The sequence below is a fragment of the Cetorhinus maximus genome, chromosome 16 (genome assembly GCF_964194155.1).
Source record: "Cetorhinus maximus chromosome 16, sCetMax3.hap1.1, whole genome shotgun sequence".
Lineage (NCBI taxonomy): Eukaryota > Metazoa > Chordata > Chondrichthyes > Lamniformes > Cetorhinidae > Cetorhinus > Cetorhinus maximus.
This window is the reverse complement of record NC_135894.1, coordinates 91025522-91046827: the sequence shown is the minus strand read 5'-3', so window position 1 is coordinate 91046827 and position 21306 is coordinate 91025522. Positions and strand designations below refer to the sequence as shown.

Here is a 21306-nt window from a genome sequence, read left to right as displayed (position 1 = left end):
CCTCCAGCCCAACCTCCTCCTCAAACTCCACCTCAACCGCCTCGACAATCACACAAACCTCAACCCCAACCTCTTCTTCAAACTCCACCCCAACCGCTTCCACAATCAAACCAACCTCAACCCCAAACTCCTCCTCACACTCCAACCTAACCGGATCAACAGTCGCCCCAACCTCAACCCCAACCTCCTCTTCAAATTCCACCTCAACCGCCTCAACAATCACCCCAACCTCAACCCCAAACTCCTCTTCAAACTCCACCCCAAGCGCCTCAACAATCACCCCAACCTCAACCTCAACCTCCTCCTCAAATTCCACCTTAACCAACTCAACAATCACCCCAACCTTAACCCCAACCTCCTCTTCAAATTCCACCTCAACCGCCTCAACAATCACCCCAACCTCAACCCCAACCTCCGCCTCAAACTCCACCTCAACCGCCTCAACAATCAACCCAACCTCAAACCCAATTTCCTCCTCAAACTCCACGCTAACAACCTCAACAATCACTCCAACCTCAACCCATACCACCTCTACAAACTCCAACCTAACCGCTTCAACAATCACTCCAACCTCCAGCCCAACCTCCTCCTCAAACTCCACCTCAACCGCCTCAACAATCACACAAACCTCAACCCCAACCTCCTCTTCAAACTCCACCCCAACCGCTTCCACAATCACCCCAACCTCAACCCCAACCTCCTCCTTACACTCTAACCTAACCGGCTCAACAATCACCCCAACCTCAACACCAACCTCTTCCTCAAACGCCACCTCAGCTGCCTCAACAATCACCCCAACCTCAACCCCAACCTCCTCCTCAAACTCCATCCCAACTGCCTCAGTAATCACCGCAATCTCAATCCCAACCTCCTCTTCAAACTCCACCCCTACCGCTTCCACAATCACACCAACCTCAACCCCAACCTCCTCCTCACACTCCACCCTAACCGCCTCAAAAATCACCCCAACCTCAACCCCAACTTCCTCCTCAAACTCCACCCTAACCGCCTCAACAATCACCCCAAACTCAACCCCAACCTCCTCCACAACCTCCACCCCAAACGCTTCCACAATCACCCCAACCTCAACCCCAACTTCCTCCTCAAACTCCACCCTTACCGACTCAACAATCACCCCAACCTCAACCCCAACTTCCTCCTCAAACTCCACCCTAACCGCCTCAACAATCACCCCAACCTCAACACCAACCTCTTCCTCAAACGCCACCTCAACTGCCTCAACAATCACCCCAACCTCAACCCCATACTCCTCTTCAAACTCCACCCCAAGCACCTCAACAATCACCCCAACCTCAACCTCAACCTCCTCCTCAAATTCCACCTTAACCAATTCAACAATCACCCCAACCTCAACCCCAACCTCCTCTTCACATTCCACCTCAACCGCCGCAACAATCACCCCAACCTCAACCCCAAACTCCTCTTCAAACTCCACCCCAAGCGCCTCAACAATCACCCCAACTTCAACCTCAACCTCCTCCTCAAATTCCAACTTAACCAACTCAACAATCACCCCAAACTCAACCCCAACCTCTTCTTCAAATTCCACCTCAACCGCCTCAACAATCACCCCAACCTCAATCCCAACCTCCGCCTCAAACTCCACCTCAACCGCCTCAACAATCAACCCAACCTCAAACCCAATTTCCTCCTCAAACTCCATGCTAGCAACCTCAACAATCACTCCAACCTCAACCCCAACCACCTCTACAAACTCCAACCTAACCGCTTCAACAGTCACTCCAACCTCCAGCCCAACCTCCTCCTCAAACTCCACCTCAACCGCCTCAACAATCACCCCAGCCTCAACCCCAACCTCCTCTTCAAACTCTACCCCAAGCGCTTCAACAATCACCCCAACCTCAACCGCAACCTCCTCATCAAACTCTACCTCGACCACCTCAACAATCAGCCCAAACTCAACCACAAACTCCTCCTCAAACTCCACCCCAACCGCTTCCACAATCACACCAGCCTCAACCCCAACCTTCTCCTCACACACCACCCTAACCGCCTCAACAATCACCCCAACTTCAACCCCAACTTCCTCCTCAAACTCCACCCTTACCGCCTCAACAATCACCCCAACCTCAACCCCAACTTACTCCTCAAACTCCACCCTAACTGCCTCAACAATCACCCCAACCTCAACACCAACCTCTTCCTCAAACGCCACCTCAACTGCCTCAACAATCACCTCAACCTCAACCCCAAACTCCTCTTCAAACTCCACCCCAAGCGCCTCAACAATCACCCCAACCTCAACCTCAACCTCCTCCTCAAATTCCACCTTAACCAACTCAACAATCACCCCAACCTCAACCCCAACCTCCTCTTCAAATTCCACCTCAACCGCTTCAACAATCACTCCAACCTCCAGCCCAACCTCCTCCTCAAACTCCACCTCAACCGCCTCAACAATCACGCAAAGCTCAACCCCAACCTCCTCTTCAAACTCCACCCCAACCGCTTCCACAATCAACCCAACCTCAACCCCAACCTCAACCTCACACTCCAACCTAACCGGCTCAACAATCGCCCCAACCTCAACCCCAACCTCCTCTTCAAATTCCGCCTCAACCGCCTCAACAATCACCCCAACCTCAACCCCAACCTCCGCCTCAAACTCCACCTCAACCGCCTCAACAATCACCCCAACCTCAAACCCAATTTCCTCCTCAAACTCGACGCTAACAACCTCAACAATCACTCCAACCTCAACCCATACCACCTCTACAAACTCCAACCTAACCGCTTCAACAATCACTCCAACCTCCAGCCCAACCTCCTCCTCAAACTCCACCTCAACCGCCTCAACAATCACACAAACCTCAACCCCAACCTCCTCTTCAAACTCCACCCCAACCGCTTCCACAATCACCCCAACCTCAACCCCAACCTCCTCCTCACACTCTAACCTAACCGGCTCAACAATCACCCCAACCTCAAAACCAACCTCTTCCTCAAACGTCACCTCAACTGCCTCAACAATCACCCCAACCTCAACCCCAACCTCCTCCTCAAACTCCATCCCAACCGCCTCAGTAATCACCGCAATCTCAATCCCAACCTCCTCTTCAAACTCCACCCCTACCGCTTCCACAATCACACCAACCTCAACCCCAACCTCCTCCTCACACTCCACCCTAACCGCCTCAAAAATCACCCCAACCTCAACCCCAACCTCCTCCACAACCTCCACCCCAAACGCTTCCACAATCACCCCAACCTCAACCCCAACTTCCTCCTCAAACTCCACCCTAACCGCCTCAACAATCACCCCAACCTCAACCCCAACCTCCTCCACAACCTCCACCCCAACCGCTTCCACAATCACCCCAACCTCAACCCCAACCTCTTCCTCAAACGCCACCTCAACTGCCTCAACAATCACCCCAACCTCAACCCCAACCTCCTCCTCAAACTCCATCCCAACCGCCTCAGTAATCAGTGCAATCTCAATCCCAACCTCCTCTTCAAACTCCACCCCTACCTTTTCCACAATCACCCCAACCTCAACCACAACCTCCTCCACAACCTCCACCCCAACCGCTTCCACAATCACCCCAACCTCAACCCCAAACTCCTCTTCAAACTCCACCCCAAGCGCCTCAACAATCACCCCAAACTCAACCCCAACCTCCTCTTCAAATTCCACCTCAACCGCCTCAACAATCACCCCAACCTCAACCCCAACCTCCGCCTCAAACTCCACCTCAACCGCCTCAACAATCAACCCAACCTCAAACCCAATTTCCTCCTCAAACTCCACGCTAACAACCTCAACAATCACTCCAACCTCAACCCCAACCACCTCTACAAACTCCAACCTAACCGCTTCAACAATCACTCCAACCTCCAGCCCAACCTCCTCCTCAAACTCCACCTCAACTGCCTCAACAATCACACAAACCTCAACCCCAACCTCCTCTTCAAACTCCACCCCAACTGCTTCCACAATCACCCCAACCTCAACCCCAACCTCCTCCTCACACTCCAACCTAACCGGCTCAACAATCACCCCAACCTCAACCCCAACCTCCTCTTCAAATTCCACCTCAACCGCCTCAACAATCACCCCAACCTCAACCCCAACCTCCGCCTCAAACTCCACCTCAACTGCCTCAACAATCACACAAACCCCAACCCCAACCTCCTCTTCAAACTCCACCCCAACCGCTTCCACAATCACCCCAACCTCAACCCCAACCACCTCTACAAACTCCAACCTAACCGCTTCAACAATCACTCCAACTTCCAGCCCAACCTCCTCCTCAAACTCCACCTCACCCGCCTCAACAATCACCCAAACCTCAACCCCAACCTCCGCCTCAAACTTCACCCCAACCGCCTCAACAATCACCCAAGCCTCCTCCTCAAACTCCATCCCAACCGCCTCAGCAATCACCCCAACCTCAAGCCTAACCTCCTCCTCAAACTCCACCCTAACCGCCTCAACAATCACTCAAACTTCAACCCCAACTTCCTCTTTAAATTCCACCCCAACCGCCTCAACAATCACCCAAACGTCCTCCTCAAACTCCACCCTAACCACCTCAACAATCACCCGAACCTCAACCCCAACCTCCTCCACAAGCTCCACCTCAACTGCCTCAACAATCAGCCCAACCTCAAACCCAACTTCCTCCTCAACCTCCATCCCAACCGCCTCAGTAATCACCCCAACCTCAACCCCAACATCCTCCTCAAACTCCACCTCAACCGCCTCAACAATCACCCCATTCTCAACCCCAACCTCTTCCTCAAACGCCACCTCAACTGCCTCAACAATCACCCCAACTTCAACCCCAATCTCCTCCTCAAACTCCATCCCAACCGCCTCAGTAATCACTGCAATCTCAATCCCAACCTCTTCCTCACACTCCACCCTAACCGCCTCAACAATCACCCCAACCTCAACCCCAACTTCCTCCTCAAACTCCACCCTAACCGCCTCAACAATCACCCCAACCTCAACCCCAACCTCCTCCACAACCTCCACCCCAAACACTTCCACATTCACCCCAACCTCAACCCCAACTTCCTCCTCAAACTCCACCCTAACCGCCTCAACAATCACCCCAACCTCAACACCAACCTCCTCCACAACCTCCACCCCAACCGCTTCCACAATCACCCCAACCTCAACCCCAACCTCTTCCTCAAACACCACCTCAACTGCCTCAACAATCACCCCAACCTCAACCCCAACCTCCGCCTCAAACTCCACCTCAACCGCCTCAACAATCAACCCAACCTCAAACCCAATTTCCTCCTCAAACTCCACGCTAACAACCTCAACAATCACTCCAACCTCAACCCCAACCACCTCTACAAACTCCAACCTAACCGCTTCAACAATCACTCCAACCTCCAGCCAAACCTCCTCCTCAAACTCCACCTCAACCGCCTCAACAATCACCCAAACCTCAACCCCAACCTCCTCTTCAAACTCCACCTCAACTGCCTCAACAAACACCCCAACCTCAAGCCCAAACTCCTCTTCAAACTCCACCCCGAGCGCCTCAACAATCACCCCAACCTCAACCTCAACCTCCTCCTCAAATTCCACCTTAACCAACTCAACAATCACCCCAACCTCAACCCCAACCTCCTCTTCAAATTCCGCCTCAACCGCCTCAACAATCACCCCAACCTCAACCCCAACCTCCGCCTCAAACTCCACCTCAACCGCCTCAACAATCAACCCAACCTCAAACCCCATTTCCTCCTCTAACTCCACGCTAACAACCTCAACAATCACTCCAACCTCAACCCCAACCACCTCTACAAACTCCAACCTAACCGCTTCAACAATCACTCCAACCTCCAGCCCAACCTCCTCCTCAAACTCCACCTCAACTGCCTCAACAATCACACAAACCTCAACCCCAACCTCCTCTTCAAACTCCACCCCAACCGCTTCCACAATCACCACAAACTCAACCTCAACCTCCTCCTCACACTCCAACCTAACCGGCTCAACAATCACCCCAACCTCAACCCCAACTTCCTCCTCAAACTCCACCCTAACCGGCTCAACAATCACCCCAGCCTCAACCCCAACCTCCTCTTCAAACTCCACCGTAACAGCCTCAACAATCACCCCAACCTCAACCGCAACCTCCTCATCAATCTCCACCTCGACCGCCTCAACAATCAGCCCAAACTCAACCACAAACTCCTCCACAACCTCCACCCCAACCGCTTCCACAATCACCCCAACCTCAACCCCAATCTCCTCCTCAAACTCCACCCTAACCACCTCAACAATCACCCCAACCTCAACCCCAACCACTTCCTCAAACGTCACCTCAACTGCCTCAACAATCACCCCAACCTCAACCCCATCCTTCTCCTCAAACTCCATCCCAACCGCCTCAGTAATCACCGCAATCTCAATCCCAACCTCCTCCTCAAACTCCACCCTAACCGCCTCAACAATCACTCAAACTTCAACCCCAACTTCCTCTTTAAATTCCACCCCAACCGCCTCAACAATCACCCAAACGTCCTCCTCAAACTCCACCCTAACCGCCTCAACAATCACCCGCACCTCATCCCCAACCTCCTCCACAAGCTCCACCTCAACTGCCTCAACAATCAGCCCAACCTCAAACCCAACCTCCTCCTCAACCTCCATCCCAACCGCCTCAGTAATCACCCCAACCTCAACCGCAACATTCTCCTCAAACTCCATCCCAACCGCCTCTGTAATCACCCCAACCTCAACCCCAACCTCTTCCTCAAACCCCACCTCAACCGTCTCAACAATCACCCCATCCTCAACCCCAACTTCCTCTTCTAACTCCACCCCAACCGCCGCAACAATCACCCAAGCCTCCTCCTCAAACTCTATCCCAACCGCCTCAGCAATCACCCCAACCTCAAGCCCAACCTCCTCCTCAAACTCCACCCTAACCGCCTCAACAATCACTCAAACCTCAACCCCAACTTCCTCTTTAAATTCCACCCCAACCACCTCAATAATCACCCAAACGTCCTCCTCAAACTCCACCCTAACTGCCTCAACAATCACCCGAACCTCAACCCCAACCTCCTCCACAAGCTCCACCTCAACTGCCTCAACAATCAGCCCAAACTCACACCCAACCTCCTCCTCAACCTCCATCCCAACCGCCTCAGAAATCACCCCAACCTCAACCCCAACATCCTCCTCAAACTCCACCTCAACCGCCTCAACAATCACCCCAACCTCAACCTCAACCTCTTCCTCAAACGCCACCTCAACTGCCTCAACAATCACCCCAACCTCAACCCCAACCTCCTCCTCAAACTCCATCCCAACCGCCTCAGTAATCACCGCAATCTCAATCCCAACCTCCTCTTCAAACTCCACCCCTACCGCTTCCACAATCACCCCAACCTCAACCCCAACCTCCTCCACAACCTCCACCCCAAACGCTTCCACAATCACCCCAACCTCAACCCCAACATCCTCCTCAAACACCATCCCAACCGCCTCAGTAATCACCCCAACCTCAACCCCAACCTCCTCCTCAAACCCCACCTCAACCGTCTCAACAATCACCCCATCCTCAACCCCAACCTCCTCTTCAAACTCCACCCCAACCGCCTCAACAATCACCCAAACGTCCTCCTCAAACTCTATCCCAACCGCCTCAGCAATCACCCGAACCTCAACCCCAACCTCTTCCACAAGCTCCACCTCAACTGCCTCAACAATCAGCCCAACCTCAAACCCAACCTCCTCCTCAACCTCCATCCCAACCGCCTCAGTAATCACCCCAACCCCAACCCCAACATCCTCCTCAAACTCCACCTCAACCGCCTCAACAATCACCCCATCCTCAACCCCAACCTCCTCCTCAAACTCCACCCCAACCGCTTCCACAATCACACCAACCTCAACCCCAACATCCTCACACTCCACCCTAACCGCCTCAACAATCACCCCAACCTCAACTCCTACTTCCTCCTCAAAATCCACCCTAACCGCCTCAACAATCACCCCAACCTCAACCCCAACTTCCTCCTCAAACTCCACCCTAACCGCCTCAACAATCACCCCAACCTCAACCCCAACCTCCTCCACAACCTCCACCCTAACCGCCTCAACAATCACCCCAACCTCAACCCCAACCTCCTCAAACTCCACCCTAACTGCCTCAACAATCACCCCATCCTCAACCCCAACCTCCTCTTCAAACTCCACCCCAACCGCCTCAACAATCACCGCAACCTCAATCCCAACCTCCTCCTCAAACCCAACCCTAACTGCCTCAGCAATCACCCCAACCTCAACCCCAAACTCCTCCTCAACATTCACCCCAACTTCTACCCCAACCACCACACTAACTACCAACTCAACAACCACCTCAAAGACAACATCAACCTCCACTCCATCCACCACCCCAACCACCACGCCAATGTCCACTTTAACCTCCATCTTAACCACCACCCCAACCACCATCACGCCTATCTCCACATCACTCACTACAGCCTGTGGTAAGTTGAATATTTTAATCTATAACCGTTACATTATAAAGGCATGTACCCCTCATCACAGAGAAAACTTTAATATGAAGAAGTTATTTTTTTCTGTCACATTCTTATTACTACTTAACACAAGTCACATAACTCAATGGCCACTCCGTATCACAGGGGAGAACTTTAATTAAATACATGAGATTTTGGACATCTGGAGCTTCATTTCACAGATGGATAACATTTATCAATTGTCCCTTTGCCTAGACAAGGAAATATGTTGTGACATAGTTATATTTCTGAAATATTTTTGAGGATTAATCTACCGTTATTTGTTTCATGGTAATTGCTATTTCTCAATGTCTCAGAACCAATCCATAAGATGGTAAGAATTATATTCCTATAGTGCTTTAGCATGTCTCTTGTATCTGTACTAGACATTCTTCACATGCAACAAATTGCTTTGAAGTGCATATAATGTTAGTTTGTAGACAGGGTAATTATTCTGTGCAAAGCAAGACACCACAAGCCGCAATGAGAAGAGTGATACTTGAATTTTTTGATCAGGCCATCAGGCACATTCCTTTTCTTCTTGAAGTAGATTTTTGGGATATGTACCATCCACCTGAATCTCTGGATAAGACAGTTTAATTTCTGATCTAAAATATGGCACCTCCAATGATCCAGGCCTCCCCTAGTATTGCTCTGAAATGTGAGCCGAGGTTATGTACTCAGTCTCTGCAGTGGCTCCAATGCTATTGATGATCCTAGTTGTCACAAACAGTGAATTCAAATCATTGGGTTAAGGAATGGAAATCAGTGCTAGTCTATCTCTAGAGATCCCTGCTTGAATGTGTGCAAAGCAGGTGAAGACAGGGTTGGGTTGAGTGATGATTTCTCCTTCTGAATCACCTAAACTATGAGGGTTATCTGTACCATAAGGTGCCCATTGACCATAGATGGGTGTGATTGTGGCTTCTATTCCTGAGGGCGTCAGCATTTCCAGAAGAGAAGGAAGATCATTGGAAGAGACAAAATCAGAATGAGAGGCCTTGAATCTCCTCCTATTGGCAGATTAAAGCAGTGTGATTTTAAAAGTTTTTTTATTAATCCACTGCTCCTTCTTCCTCATTAGTCATGTAAGAGAGAACAATGCTCATCATTGAGCACCTCAGGGCAGAGGGAAATTCAGTTCTTGTGCAGCTTTTAAAAGGCTGCAGCTAGTTACAGGCAGACCCTGCGTTTCCAGCTCCAGCAGTTTTGGTGTGGTTACAGCAATGAGGGCACCGAGGTTTCATAAGCATTTGTAGAGCTGTTGCAGGCAGGACAAGGAGGAATCATCCCACGGACAATAGGGACGTAGAGTCCAAAAAGTGTGGTGCAGATTGCCTCTGCTATGCGATTACAGACAGTGAGAGCCCCCAAGTGCTGCCACATGGTGCAGTGAAACGTCTTCACAAGTTTGGCAAAAGTAGTTAAGAGTTAGGCAGATTTTTGATCTACAATGCAGTGAAGGTTTATGAGGACAGGCAGGAAAGTGGAGATAAGGCCTCAATCAGATCAGCCATGATCTTATTGAATGCATGAGCAAAACCTGGGGTCCCAATGGCTCACCACTGCTCCTGTTTTTTACTACGAAAGCATTCATGCTCTATCACTGATAGGAACATAGGAATGTAGGAACATACGAGTAGGAGAAGGCCATTCAGCCCATCGAGCCTGCTCCACCATTCAAAAAGATCATGGCTGATTATCTGCCTCTGTGCCATTTTTTCTTACTATCTCCATATTCCTTGATTTCATTTAGTATACAGAATTCAAACAGTTATTGTCTTAAATACACTCAATAATTGAGTTTCTACAGCCCTCTGGGGTACAGAATTCTAAAAATTCACCACCCTTTTGAGTAAAGAAATCCTTCCTCATCTCAGTATTAAATGGCCTGCCCCTTATTCTGAGACTGTGCCCCCTCGTTCCACACTTGCCAGCCAAGGGAAACACCCTATCTACATCTACCCTGTCAAGCCCTGTAAGAATATTAAAAGCTTCAATGATATCACCCCTAATTCTTCAAAACTCCTGAGAATACAGGCCAATCAATCTCACCCTCGCTCACCTCTTGACCTCTCAGGCTAAAGGTATCACTCTATATCTCTCTCAGCATGTGGATGTCAATAGTATTCCCTAATGGAAAAGGCAGTCTATTGTCCTGGCCAATAGTTATGCATTCCCTTATGCTATTTCAAAGATATTGTCTAGTTATTGTCCTATTGTTGTTCCTGGGGATCATGCTGTTGTTGGAATATTTCCGACATTACAATAGTGAGTTCTCTTCAAAAGTACTTCATTCTCCATGAAGCAATTTGAGGCATAAAATGCAGTATGTAATTGTATGTTTCTTTCTTTCTGATGCTTCATAATAAATAATATATTCTTTTCAGCACCGCTGAGGTTCCTTCGTATTAATTTGATATCAGTGGAAAGTGAAGTAATCTCCATCACCTGGGAGACTAACAACGCATTCAAACAGCCTCGTTTCAATGCCACAATCTCCGCGGGGAACTACATGGAGCAAATTGAAACTGAGAAACAAGCAGCAGAATTTAGTGGTTTGCAGCCGGACATTGAATATCAGATAATAATATCCACTACAACTTGCGGTCAGCAGCAGACAATTACAAGGAAGGTCAGGACAGGTATGTTTGATGAACCAGATTTTGCTTCCCCTTCTCATCACACATCCACCCTGAACGTGAGCTGTGTAAATGGAGGACCGAACATTGGTTGTGGTATCAAGTTTCCGGAACAGCTCATTGTTTCTCTGTGACACTCGGGTAGCTCTGTGGTCTGAGCATTGGCTTTAGTCAGTTCAGACTTGAGCAAAGTCTTCCACTTGTAATTTGAGAGTGGGCCTTTCTGTGCTCAAGGGGGGAAGACAGGCTAGCATTTTAGATAGGAGATGTTATCAACTTGAATTGGGTGGGAGACCCTTGCCAGAATATTTGACTGGGAGTCAGGAGTTGTACCCTCCCTATTGATCTGTTTTCATTTATTCATTCATGGGATGTGAGCATCGCTGGCTAGGCTAGCATTTATTGCCCAATCCTAATAGCCCTTGAGAAGGTGGTGGTGAGCTGCCTTCTTTAACCACTGCAGTCCATGTGGTGTAGGTACACCCATAGTGCTGTTAGAGAGGGAGTTTCCAGGATTTTGACTCAGCGACAATGAAGGAACAGCAATATATTTCCAAATCAGGGTGACGAGTGGCTTGGAGGGGAACTTCCAGGTGGTGGTGTTCCCATATGACTGCTGCCCTTGTCCTCCTAGATGGTAGTGGTCATGGGTTTGGAAGGAGCCTTGATGAGTTCCTGCAGTGCACCTTGTAGATGGTACACACTGCTGCTACTGTGTGTTGGTGGTGGAGGGAGTGAACGTTTGTGGACAAATTGCCAATCAAGTGGGCTGCTTTGTCCTAGACATTGTCAAGCTTCTTGAGTGTTGTTTGGAGCTGCACTCATCTAGGCAAGTGGGGAGTATTCCATCACACTCCTGATCTGTGCATTGCAGATGGTGGACAAGCTTTAGGGAGTCAGGAGGTGAGTTACTCGCTGCAGGCTTCCTAGCCTCTGACCTGCTCTTGTAGCCACAGTATTTATATGACTGGTCCAGTTCAGTTTCTGGTCAATGGTAACCCCCAGGATGTTGATAGTGGAGGTTCAGCGATGGTAATGCCATTGAATGTCAAGAGGTGATGGTTATTTCTCTCTTGTTGGAGATGGTCATTGCCTGGCACTTGTGTGGTGCAAAAGTTACTTGCCACTTGTCAGCCCAAGCCTGGTCTTGCTGCATTTGAACATGGACTGCTTCAGTGTCTGAGGAGTTGTGAATTTTGCTGAACATTATGCAATCATCAGCAAACATCCCCACTTCTGGCTTTATGATGGAACAAAGGTCATTGATGAAGCAACTGAAGATGGTTGGGCCTAGGACACTACCCTGAGGAATCCTACAGTGATGTCCTGGAAATGAGATGATTGACCTCCAACAACCACAACCATTTTCCTTTGTTGATACGTGTGACTCCAACCAGTAGAGAGTTTTCCCTTGATTCCATTGGTTCCAGTTTTGTTAGGGCTCCTTGATGCCACACGCAGTCAATTGCTGCCTTGATGCCAAGGCCAGTCATGCTCACTTTGCCTCTGGAGTTCAGCTTTTTTGTCCATGTTTGAACCAAGGCTGTAATGAGGTCAGGAGCTGAGTGACCCTGCCGGACTCAAACTGAGTGTCAGTGAGCAGGTTATTCCAAAGCAAGTGCCATTTGATAGTACCGTTGATGACTCCTTCCATCACTTTGCTGATGATCAAGAGTAGCCTAAAAGCAAAATACTGCAGATGCTGGAAATCTGAAACAAAAACAGAAAATGCTGGAAAACCCAGCAGGTCTAACAGCATCTGTGGAGAGAGAAAAACAGGGTTAACATTTCAAGTCCATATGACTTTTCTTCGGAGCTAAAGAGACGTAAAAATGTGATGAAATGTATACTGTTTAAGGGGGCGGAGCAGGTGTAGCTGGATAGAAGCCCAGCGATAGGTGGGGGCAAAGGAGAGATTGCCAAAGATGTCATGAACAGAAGGACAAAGGGGTGTTAATGATAGTGGTACTGGCTAAAGGAGGTGCTGATGGTGGCATTAAGGTTAGAAAGCAGAATGTGATAATAGCAGGACAAAGGTAAGCAGTCTGGAAAGAGCAACACGAACAAGTGACAGATGGCCCTTGTGGGGGGTGTGGTGGAGGAAGGGGACGGTGGTGGGAAAAAAGATTGAAAAAAGGATAAAAGTTGGGGATAAAACAATGAATAAAAATGATAATAAATAAAATTAAGTGGGTAAAAAATATAAATTTAAAAATTAAAATGAGGGCAGAGGCGCAGGAGATGGGTCGGACACGGTTGAGGGCCCTGTCAACCACAGTGGGTGGGAAACCTTGGTTAAGGAAGAAAGAAGACATGTCAGAAGCGCTATTTTGGAAAATGGTATAATCGGAACAGACGTGACTGAGGCAAAGGAATTGAGAGAATGAGATGGAGTCCTTACTCCGACACTTCCCTTCCCGTTATTGACCTCTCTGTCTCAATTTCTGGTGATAGACTGTTCATCAATATTCACCAACTCCCTCAGCTATCTTGACTACAGCTCCTCACACCCCGCTTCCTGTAAGGACTCCATCCCATTCTCTCAGTTCCTTCGCCTCCATTGCATATGTTCCGATGATGCCACTTTCCAAAACAGCGCTTCCGACATGTCTTCCTTCTTCCTTAACCAAGGTTTCCCACCCATTGTGGTTGACAGGGCCTTCAACCGTGTCCGACCCACCTCCCGTGCCTCTGCCCTCACACCTTCCTCTCCCTCCCAGAACCATGATAGGGTCTCCCTTGTCCTCACTTATCACCCCACCAGCCTCCGCATTCAAAGGATCATCCTCCGCCATTTCTGCCAACTCCAGCATGATGCCACCACCAAACAAATCTTCCCTTCACCCCCCAAGTTGGCATTCCATAGGGATCATTCCCTCCAGGACACCCTGGTCCATTCCTCCATCACCCCCAACACTTCATCCCCCTCCCATAGCACCTTCCTATGCAATTGCAGAAGGTGCAACACCTGCCCCTTTACCTCCTCCCTCCTCACCATCCGAGGGCCTAAACACTCCTTTCAAGTGAAGCAGCATTTCACTTGCACCTCCTTCAATTTGGTCCACTGCATTCACTGCTACCAATACAGCTCCTCTACATTGGAGGGACCAAACGCAGACTGGGTGACCGCTTTGTGGAACACCTTCAGTCTGTTCGCAAGCATGACCCAGGCCTCCCAGCCTCTTGCCATTTCAACACACCACCCTGCTCTCATGCCCACATGTCCATTCTTGGCCTGCTACAATGTTCCAGTGAAGCTGGAGGAACAGCATCTCATCTTCCGACTAGGCACTTTATAGCCTTCCAAACTTAACATTGAGTCCAACAACTTCAGACCATGAACTCTCTCCTCCCTCCTCACCCCTTCTTTAGTCCCTTTTTTCAATATTCATTTTCATTTTTTAATTTTTATCCACTTATTTTTATTTGTATTTATTTTCAATTTTATCCATTGTTTTACCCCACCTTTTATCCTATTTTCAATCTTTTTTCCCACCACCATCCCCTCCCCCCATCCCACCCCAACTAGGGCCATCTGTCACTTGTTCATGTTGCTCTTTCCAGAGGACTTACTCTTGTCCTGCTATTATCACATTCTGCTTTCTGACCTTAATGCCACCATCAGCACCTCCTTTAGCCAGTACCACTATCATTAACACCCCTTTGTCCTTTTGTTCGTACATCTTTGGCAATCTCTCCTTTGCCCCCACCTTTCGCTGGCTTTCTATCCAGCTTCACCTGCTCCACCCCACCACCCCCCCTTAAATAGTATAAATTTCATCACATTTTTACTTCTCTTTAGCTCTGAAGAAGTCATACAGACCCAAGACGTTAACTCTGTTTCTTTCTCTTCACAGATGCTGTTAGACCTGCTGAGTTTTTCCAGGATTTTCCATTTTTGTATTGAGAGTAGGCTGATGGGGCAGCAATTGGCCAGGTTGGATTTGCCCTGCTTTTTGTGTACAGGACATATCTGGGCAATTTTCCACATTGCTGGGTACATGCCAGCTTAGCTAGAGGAACGGCAAGTTCTGGAGCTCAAGCCCTCAGTACTATTGCCGGAACATTGTCAGGGTCCATACCCTTTGTGGTGTCAAGTGCCTTCAGCCATTTCTTGATATCATGTGAAATGAATCCAATGTGGAGTGAATCCAATCCAGTCTTGGCTGAAGACTGGTATCTGATGATGCTGGGGACCTCCGGATGAGGCCAAAATGGATCACCCACTTGGCACTTCTAGCTGAAGATTGTTGCAAATGCTTCAGCCCCATCTTTTGCATGGATATGCTGGGCTCCCCCATCATCGAGAACGGGGATATTTGTGGAGCCACCTCCTCTAGTGAGTTGTTTAATTGTCCACCACCATTCACGACTGGATGTGGCAGGACTGCAGAGCTTAGATCTGATCCATTGGTTGTAGAATCACATAGATCAGTCTATTGCTTGCTGTTTATGCTGCTTGGCACATAAGTAGTCCTGTGTTGTAGCTTCACCAAGTTGACACCTAATTTTTAGGTATGCCGGTGCTGCTCCTGGCATGCCCTCCTGCACTTTCCGTTGAACCAGGGTTGATCCCCTGGCTTGGTGATAATGGTAGACTGAGGATTATGCCAGAGGGCATTAAGAGTGAATGATATTATTGTGGCTCTGGAGACACATGTAGGTAGCAGATTTCATTCCTTGAAGGGCATTAGTGAACCAGATGGGTTTTTACCACAATCGACACGTGTTCATAATTAAGTTCAGACATTTTATGGAATTAAAATTCCACCATTGGCTGTGGTGGGATTCGAACCCAATGTTTCGGGGTTATTAACCCAGTTACAACACCACTATGCTACCATCTCTCACCCACTTAACCCATGTTGGAGCTGCTGTACTTCATGATCATACCCATTCCGCTCCATTTACACTTCTCTTGAGTTGATTTAAACTACGCACTGGTGTTTCCAGTTGGGTGAGCAGGTGAAACCCAGCAGGTTACTAAACTGCTCAGAACTCAAAGCTTTCCTGCTGTTTCTCACGTTAGCCTGCTGGAAATTTCTGGAATCCAACATTCCAATGGCGGAGGCCATATTTCCCTCATTACAAACTGTTTTGCATAAACATATGATCAAAACATTTCACATTGCTGGGATTGCCTTCTTGGAAAGATGTGAAGACAGGAATGCATAGGAACATTTTCCCGATCTACCGGTCCAGATTCACTGGGAAACCGAGGCGAGAGCCCAGAAGGTCCAAGTCACAATAGTCCCTATATGATCTCCTATATGATGCTGTATGCAGGGGATGGTGAGATATGGGAAGCCATAAGTTTCCCTGAGAGATCCAAAGGAACACTCTTGCTCAGGAGACTCAGGTATAACTATAAGAACTTAATTTGCTGAGTCTCTTCTTGCCTTGTATCTGTTTATCCTTGAGTATCGCTGGCACCAGATCAATGGGTAATTCTGAGCCCCTGAGTTAAAGTTGCACAAGGGGCCTCAATCGTGTCATAGGTCCCCAACTTTAATATAGTCATCACACCTGTGACTGACTATGGCAGGGGCCTCGGACTCTTTTCAAAACCTGGAGGTTAAAAAGGTGGTGATCAGGAGACATGGCGAGAACAGAGCAGTAAATACTTCACCATTGTTTTAACTCCTCACTCGCTCTCTTCTCATTGGGCGTGGAAGGTTAATGTCTGTACTGCCAATTCGAAGTAGAACTGTAGAAACATATATAAATTAGCATTTTAGGTTTTACTCAAAAAGTAACTTATTCTTTTTCTCTTTCTGAAGTTGCCGTGGTAGTGGAGGTGTCAACAAGGATTACAAATGTAGAGTTCACACTAGATCTGAAAAATGAAAACAGCCAGAAGCACAAAGAATTTGTAAAGAATTTCATTGCTGAAGTAAGTCATTCATGTGTCGTGGGTAGTGGGTGGGGGTTGGGGGTGTGGGTATGGAAAAAAGTCACAGGAGTCAATAGATGGAAAGATAATATACTGTAGCATGTGCTTGCTTTAGCAAAGACGAGAACCTTTTGCTGTTTGTGAGATTTCGAAGTATATACTAAAGTGCCTTATTCTCAGTACAGAAGTCAGGTGTATGAATATGGCCAAGTGTTCTCAAAAACCATTATATAGCTCTATCTGATATCTTTCAAATTTTCCATTTGGGTAACAATATACACTGATAGCAATGGCTTTGTCATGGGTAATCTGGAAGATCTTAACATTTGCCATCTAAACCCACCCATAGCCCACATTCTAATCAGGTAATACAGGAAAACAAAACGCAGGGAAATTGATTTTTTTTTCTCTCAGAGAGTTGTGCGACTTTGGAACTCTCCACCTCAGAAAGTAGCGGAGGTGGGGGTCATCGAATATTTTTAAGGCAGAGGTAGATAGATTCTTGTTAGGCATGGGAATCAAAAGTTACCAGGGGTAGATGGGAATGTGGAAATTGAACCACAGGAAGATCAGCCATGATCTTATTGAATGGCGGAGCAGGCTCGAAGGGCCAGATGGCCTACTCCTGTTCCTATTTCTTTTGTTCTTATGACACAACTGGGTTTCATCGCAAAAGAAAAATGTAACATTAGCCGGTCATGATTAATTTAAAAGGCAATGCAGAATCACAGAATTGACAGAATCACAGAATTATTACAGCACAGAAGGAGGTAATTCAGTCCATCTTGTCTGTGCCAGCTCACCAAATGAGCAAAACACCAAGGGGAGAATTTTCTCCCCGTCAGCTGGGCCAGTCGGGAGCGGGCGCGTGCAGGTGCTGAGCCAATCGCTGCCCGCAATCAGCTGCGCGCCGCCATTTTACGTGGGCAGGCCAATTAAGGCCCGCTGAGCATGGCGCACACCTGGAAACGTTCAGCGCTTCCCGCCTGTGGATGAGATTCCATCAAAAATGTGAAGGCCGCCTGGGCTCTTCGCCTGCCCCCCGCCAACCTTAAGGTTGGACGGGCAGCCCTGTCAATTTGTTTAATTGGATTACTAATGGCCTTAACAGACCTTTGACAGTTCGGCGAGTGCACAGCCGACCCTGGTGCGCGTCTGCCGAACTGAAGCTCGGAATGACGCGCGGTGATGTTGGGACGCACACCTGACGTCGCCATGCGTCATTTTACGTGTCGGTGTGCCAGGCCCACCCAAGATCCCGGGCCAAGTGTCATTCCCCCTTCTTTTCCACATAAACCTGCACATTCTTCCTTTTCAAATAATAATCCAATTTCCTTTTGAATACCATGATTGAACCTGCCTCCACCATAATCTCAGGGAGCGCATTCCAGATCCTAACCAAACACTGCATGAAAAAGTTTCTCCTCAAGCCTTCATTGCTTCTTTTGCCAATTACCTTAAATCTTTGCCCTCTCTTTCTTGATCCTTCCACCAGTGGGGACAGTTTTTTCCCTATCTGCTCTGTCCAGCCCTCTTATGATTTGCTATATCGCTATCAAATCTTCTTCAACCTTCTCTTCTCCAAGGAAAATGAGACCCAGATTATCCAGTCTATCTATGTAAATGAAGTTCCTCATTCCCAAAACCATTCTTGTGAATCTGCATTGTCTCGCTCATGACTTCACATCTTTCCTAAAGAGTGGCTCCCAGAACAGGATGCAATACTCATTTGAGGCTGATCCAGTGGTTTATTCGAGTTTAACGTAACCTCCTTGCTCTTGTGCTCTATGCCCCTATTAAAGGAGCCTAAAATACTCTATGCATTATGAAGAGTTCTCTCAACCCATCCAACCACCTTCAATGACTTATGCCCATATACATCCAGGCTTGGCTGCTCCTGCATCCACTTTAGAATTTTACCCTTTACTTGATATTGTCTCTGATGTTCCTCCTGCCAAAATAAATCACTTCACACTTCTCTGCATTAAGTGTCATCTGCCACTTGCCCACCCACTCCACCAACTTGTCATTTTGAATTTTCACACTATCGTCCTCACACTTCACAATGCTTCCAAGTTTCGTACCATCCGCAAATGATCAAATTGTGCCCTGTACATCAATGCCTAGGTCATTATTATATGTGGAAAAGCAAGAGACCCACCATTGTCCCCTGGGGAACCCCACTGCAAACACATCAGTCTGACAATCATCGCTCTCTGTTTCCTGTCACTCAGCCAATCTTTTAATTCATGTTGCTGCTGTTCCTTTTTTCTACGAGCTCTAGCTTTGTTCAAAAGTCTGTTGTGTGGCGCTGTATGAAATGTATCTGTTTTCCCTTAAATAAATTCCATCTTACTTGGAGACTGTTGTACAGTATCAAACAAACTCTCAACTTATCTACAAATGCAAATTGCATTCAAACTGTATCTGCTGAGACTTCATCTTAGCTCACCCATCTCTGTTTCAAAATGCCTGTTTTACACTTAACCCCTTCGATGCTTCAAACCTTGCGGTCTGAACGTCTTTAGTTTAATTAAATTAGCCGCACATGCACATGCCTGCTTCAGTATCCCATAGTAATATTAGGAAAAGAAAATGATATTTCTTTTACACTCAACTTCACATTGAGGATATCCCCCCCATCATGTTGTGTGGCACCAACATTGTGTTAAATGGGTTAGATTTAAAACAGATCTAGCAACTCAAAACTGGGCATTCATGATGCGCTGTGGGCTATCAGCAGCAGTAGAATTGTACTCAATCATAACCTGTAACCTCAAGGCCTGGCATATCCCCCACTCTACCATTACCATCAAGCCAGGGGATCAAACCTGGTACAATGAAGAGTGCGGGAGGGCATGCCAGAAGCAGCACCAGGCATACCTAAAACTGAGGTGTCAACCTGGTGAACCTACAACGCAGGACTACTTGCGTGCCAAACAGCATAAGCAACAAGTGATAGACAGAGCTAAGCGATCCCACAACCAACGGATCAGATCTAAGCTCTGTAGTCCTGTCACATTTAGTCGTGAATGGTGGTGGATAATTAAACAAATAACAGGAGGAGGCTCCACAAATATTCCCATCTTCAGTGATGGGGAGGCCAGCACATTAGTGCAAAAGACAAGACTGAAGCATTTGCAAAAATCTTCAGCCAGAAGTGCCAAGTGGATGATCCATCTCAGCCTCCTCCTGAGGTCTTCAGCATCACAGGTGCCAATTCAATTCACTCCATGTGATATCAAGAAACATCTGAAGGCACTGGATACTGCAAAGGCTATGGGCCCTGACAATATTCCAGAAATAGTACTGAAGACGGGTGTTCCAGAACTAGCTGCGCCCCTAGCCAAGCTGTTTCAGTACAGGTACAATATTGGCATTTACCCAGCTATGTGGAAAATTGTCCAAGTCTGTCTTGTCCACAAAAGCAGGACAAATCCAACTCGGCCAATTACCACCCCATCAGTCTACTGTCCAGCATCAGTATAGTGATGGAAAGGGTCATCAATGGTGCTATCAAGTGGCAATAACCTGCTCACTGATGCTCAGTTTGGGTTCTGCCGGGGCCACTCAGCTCCTGACCTTATTACAGCCTTGGTTCAAACATGGAAAAAAGAGATGAATCCAGAGGTGAGGTGAGGGTAACTGCCCTTGACATCAAGGCAGCATCCGACCAAGTGTGACATCAATGGGACCTAGCAAAACAAGAGTCAATGGGAATTGGGAGCAATCTGTCCACTGGTTGGAGTCATACCTAGCACAAAGGGAGATGGTTCTGATTGTTGGAGGTCAGTCATCTCAGCTCCAGAACATCAGCGCAGGAGTTCCGCAGGGTAGAGTCCTGGGCCCAACCATCTTCAGCTGCTTCATCAATGACTTCCTTCCATCATAATGTCAAAAGTGGGAATGTTCGCTGATGATTGTACAATGTTCAGCACCATTCACAACTCCTCAGATACTAAAGCATTCCATGTCCATATGTAGTAAGATCTGGACAACAATCAGGCTTGGGCTAATAAGTAGCAAGTAACATTCATGCCACACAAGTGGCAGACAATTACCATCTCCAACAAGTGAGAGTCCAATCATCTCCCTTTGACATTCAATGGCATTACCATTGCTGAAAGCCCCACTAACAACATCCTGGGGGTTACCATTGACCAGAAACTGAACTGGGTCAGCCATATAAATACTGTGGATTCAAGAGCAGGGCAGGGGCTGGGAATTCTG

The 21306-nt window shown here is 48.0% G+C and overlaps 1 protein-coding gene across 1 annotated transcript in view; it reads left to right on the top strand.

The window, feature by feature from the left end:
* Positions 1-8251: 8251 nt before the first annotated feature.
* Positions 8252-21306, top strand: part of LOC144691902 (uncharacterized) — a 40404-nt gene continuing 27349 nt past the window's right edge. The window contains exons 1-3 of the mRNA XM_078560477.1: positions 8252-8511; positions 10932-11186; positions 16964-17076. Coding sequence (XP_078416603.1) covers positions 8433-8511; positions 10932-11186; positions 16964-17076 — 447 coding nt within the window. The 5' untranslated portion in view covers positions 8252-8432. The remainder of the gene's footprint in view (positions 8512-10931; positions 11187-16963; positions 17077-21306) is intronic.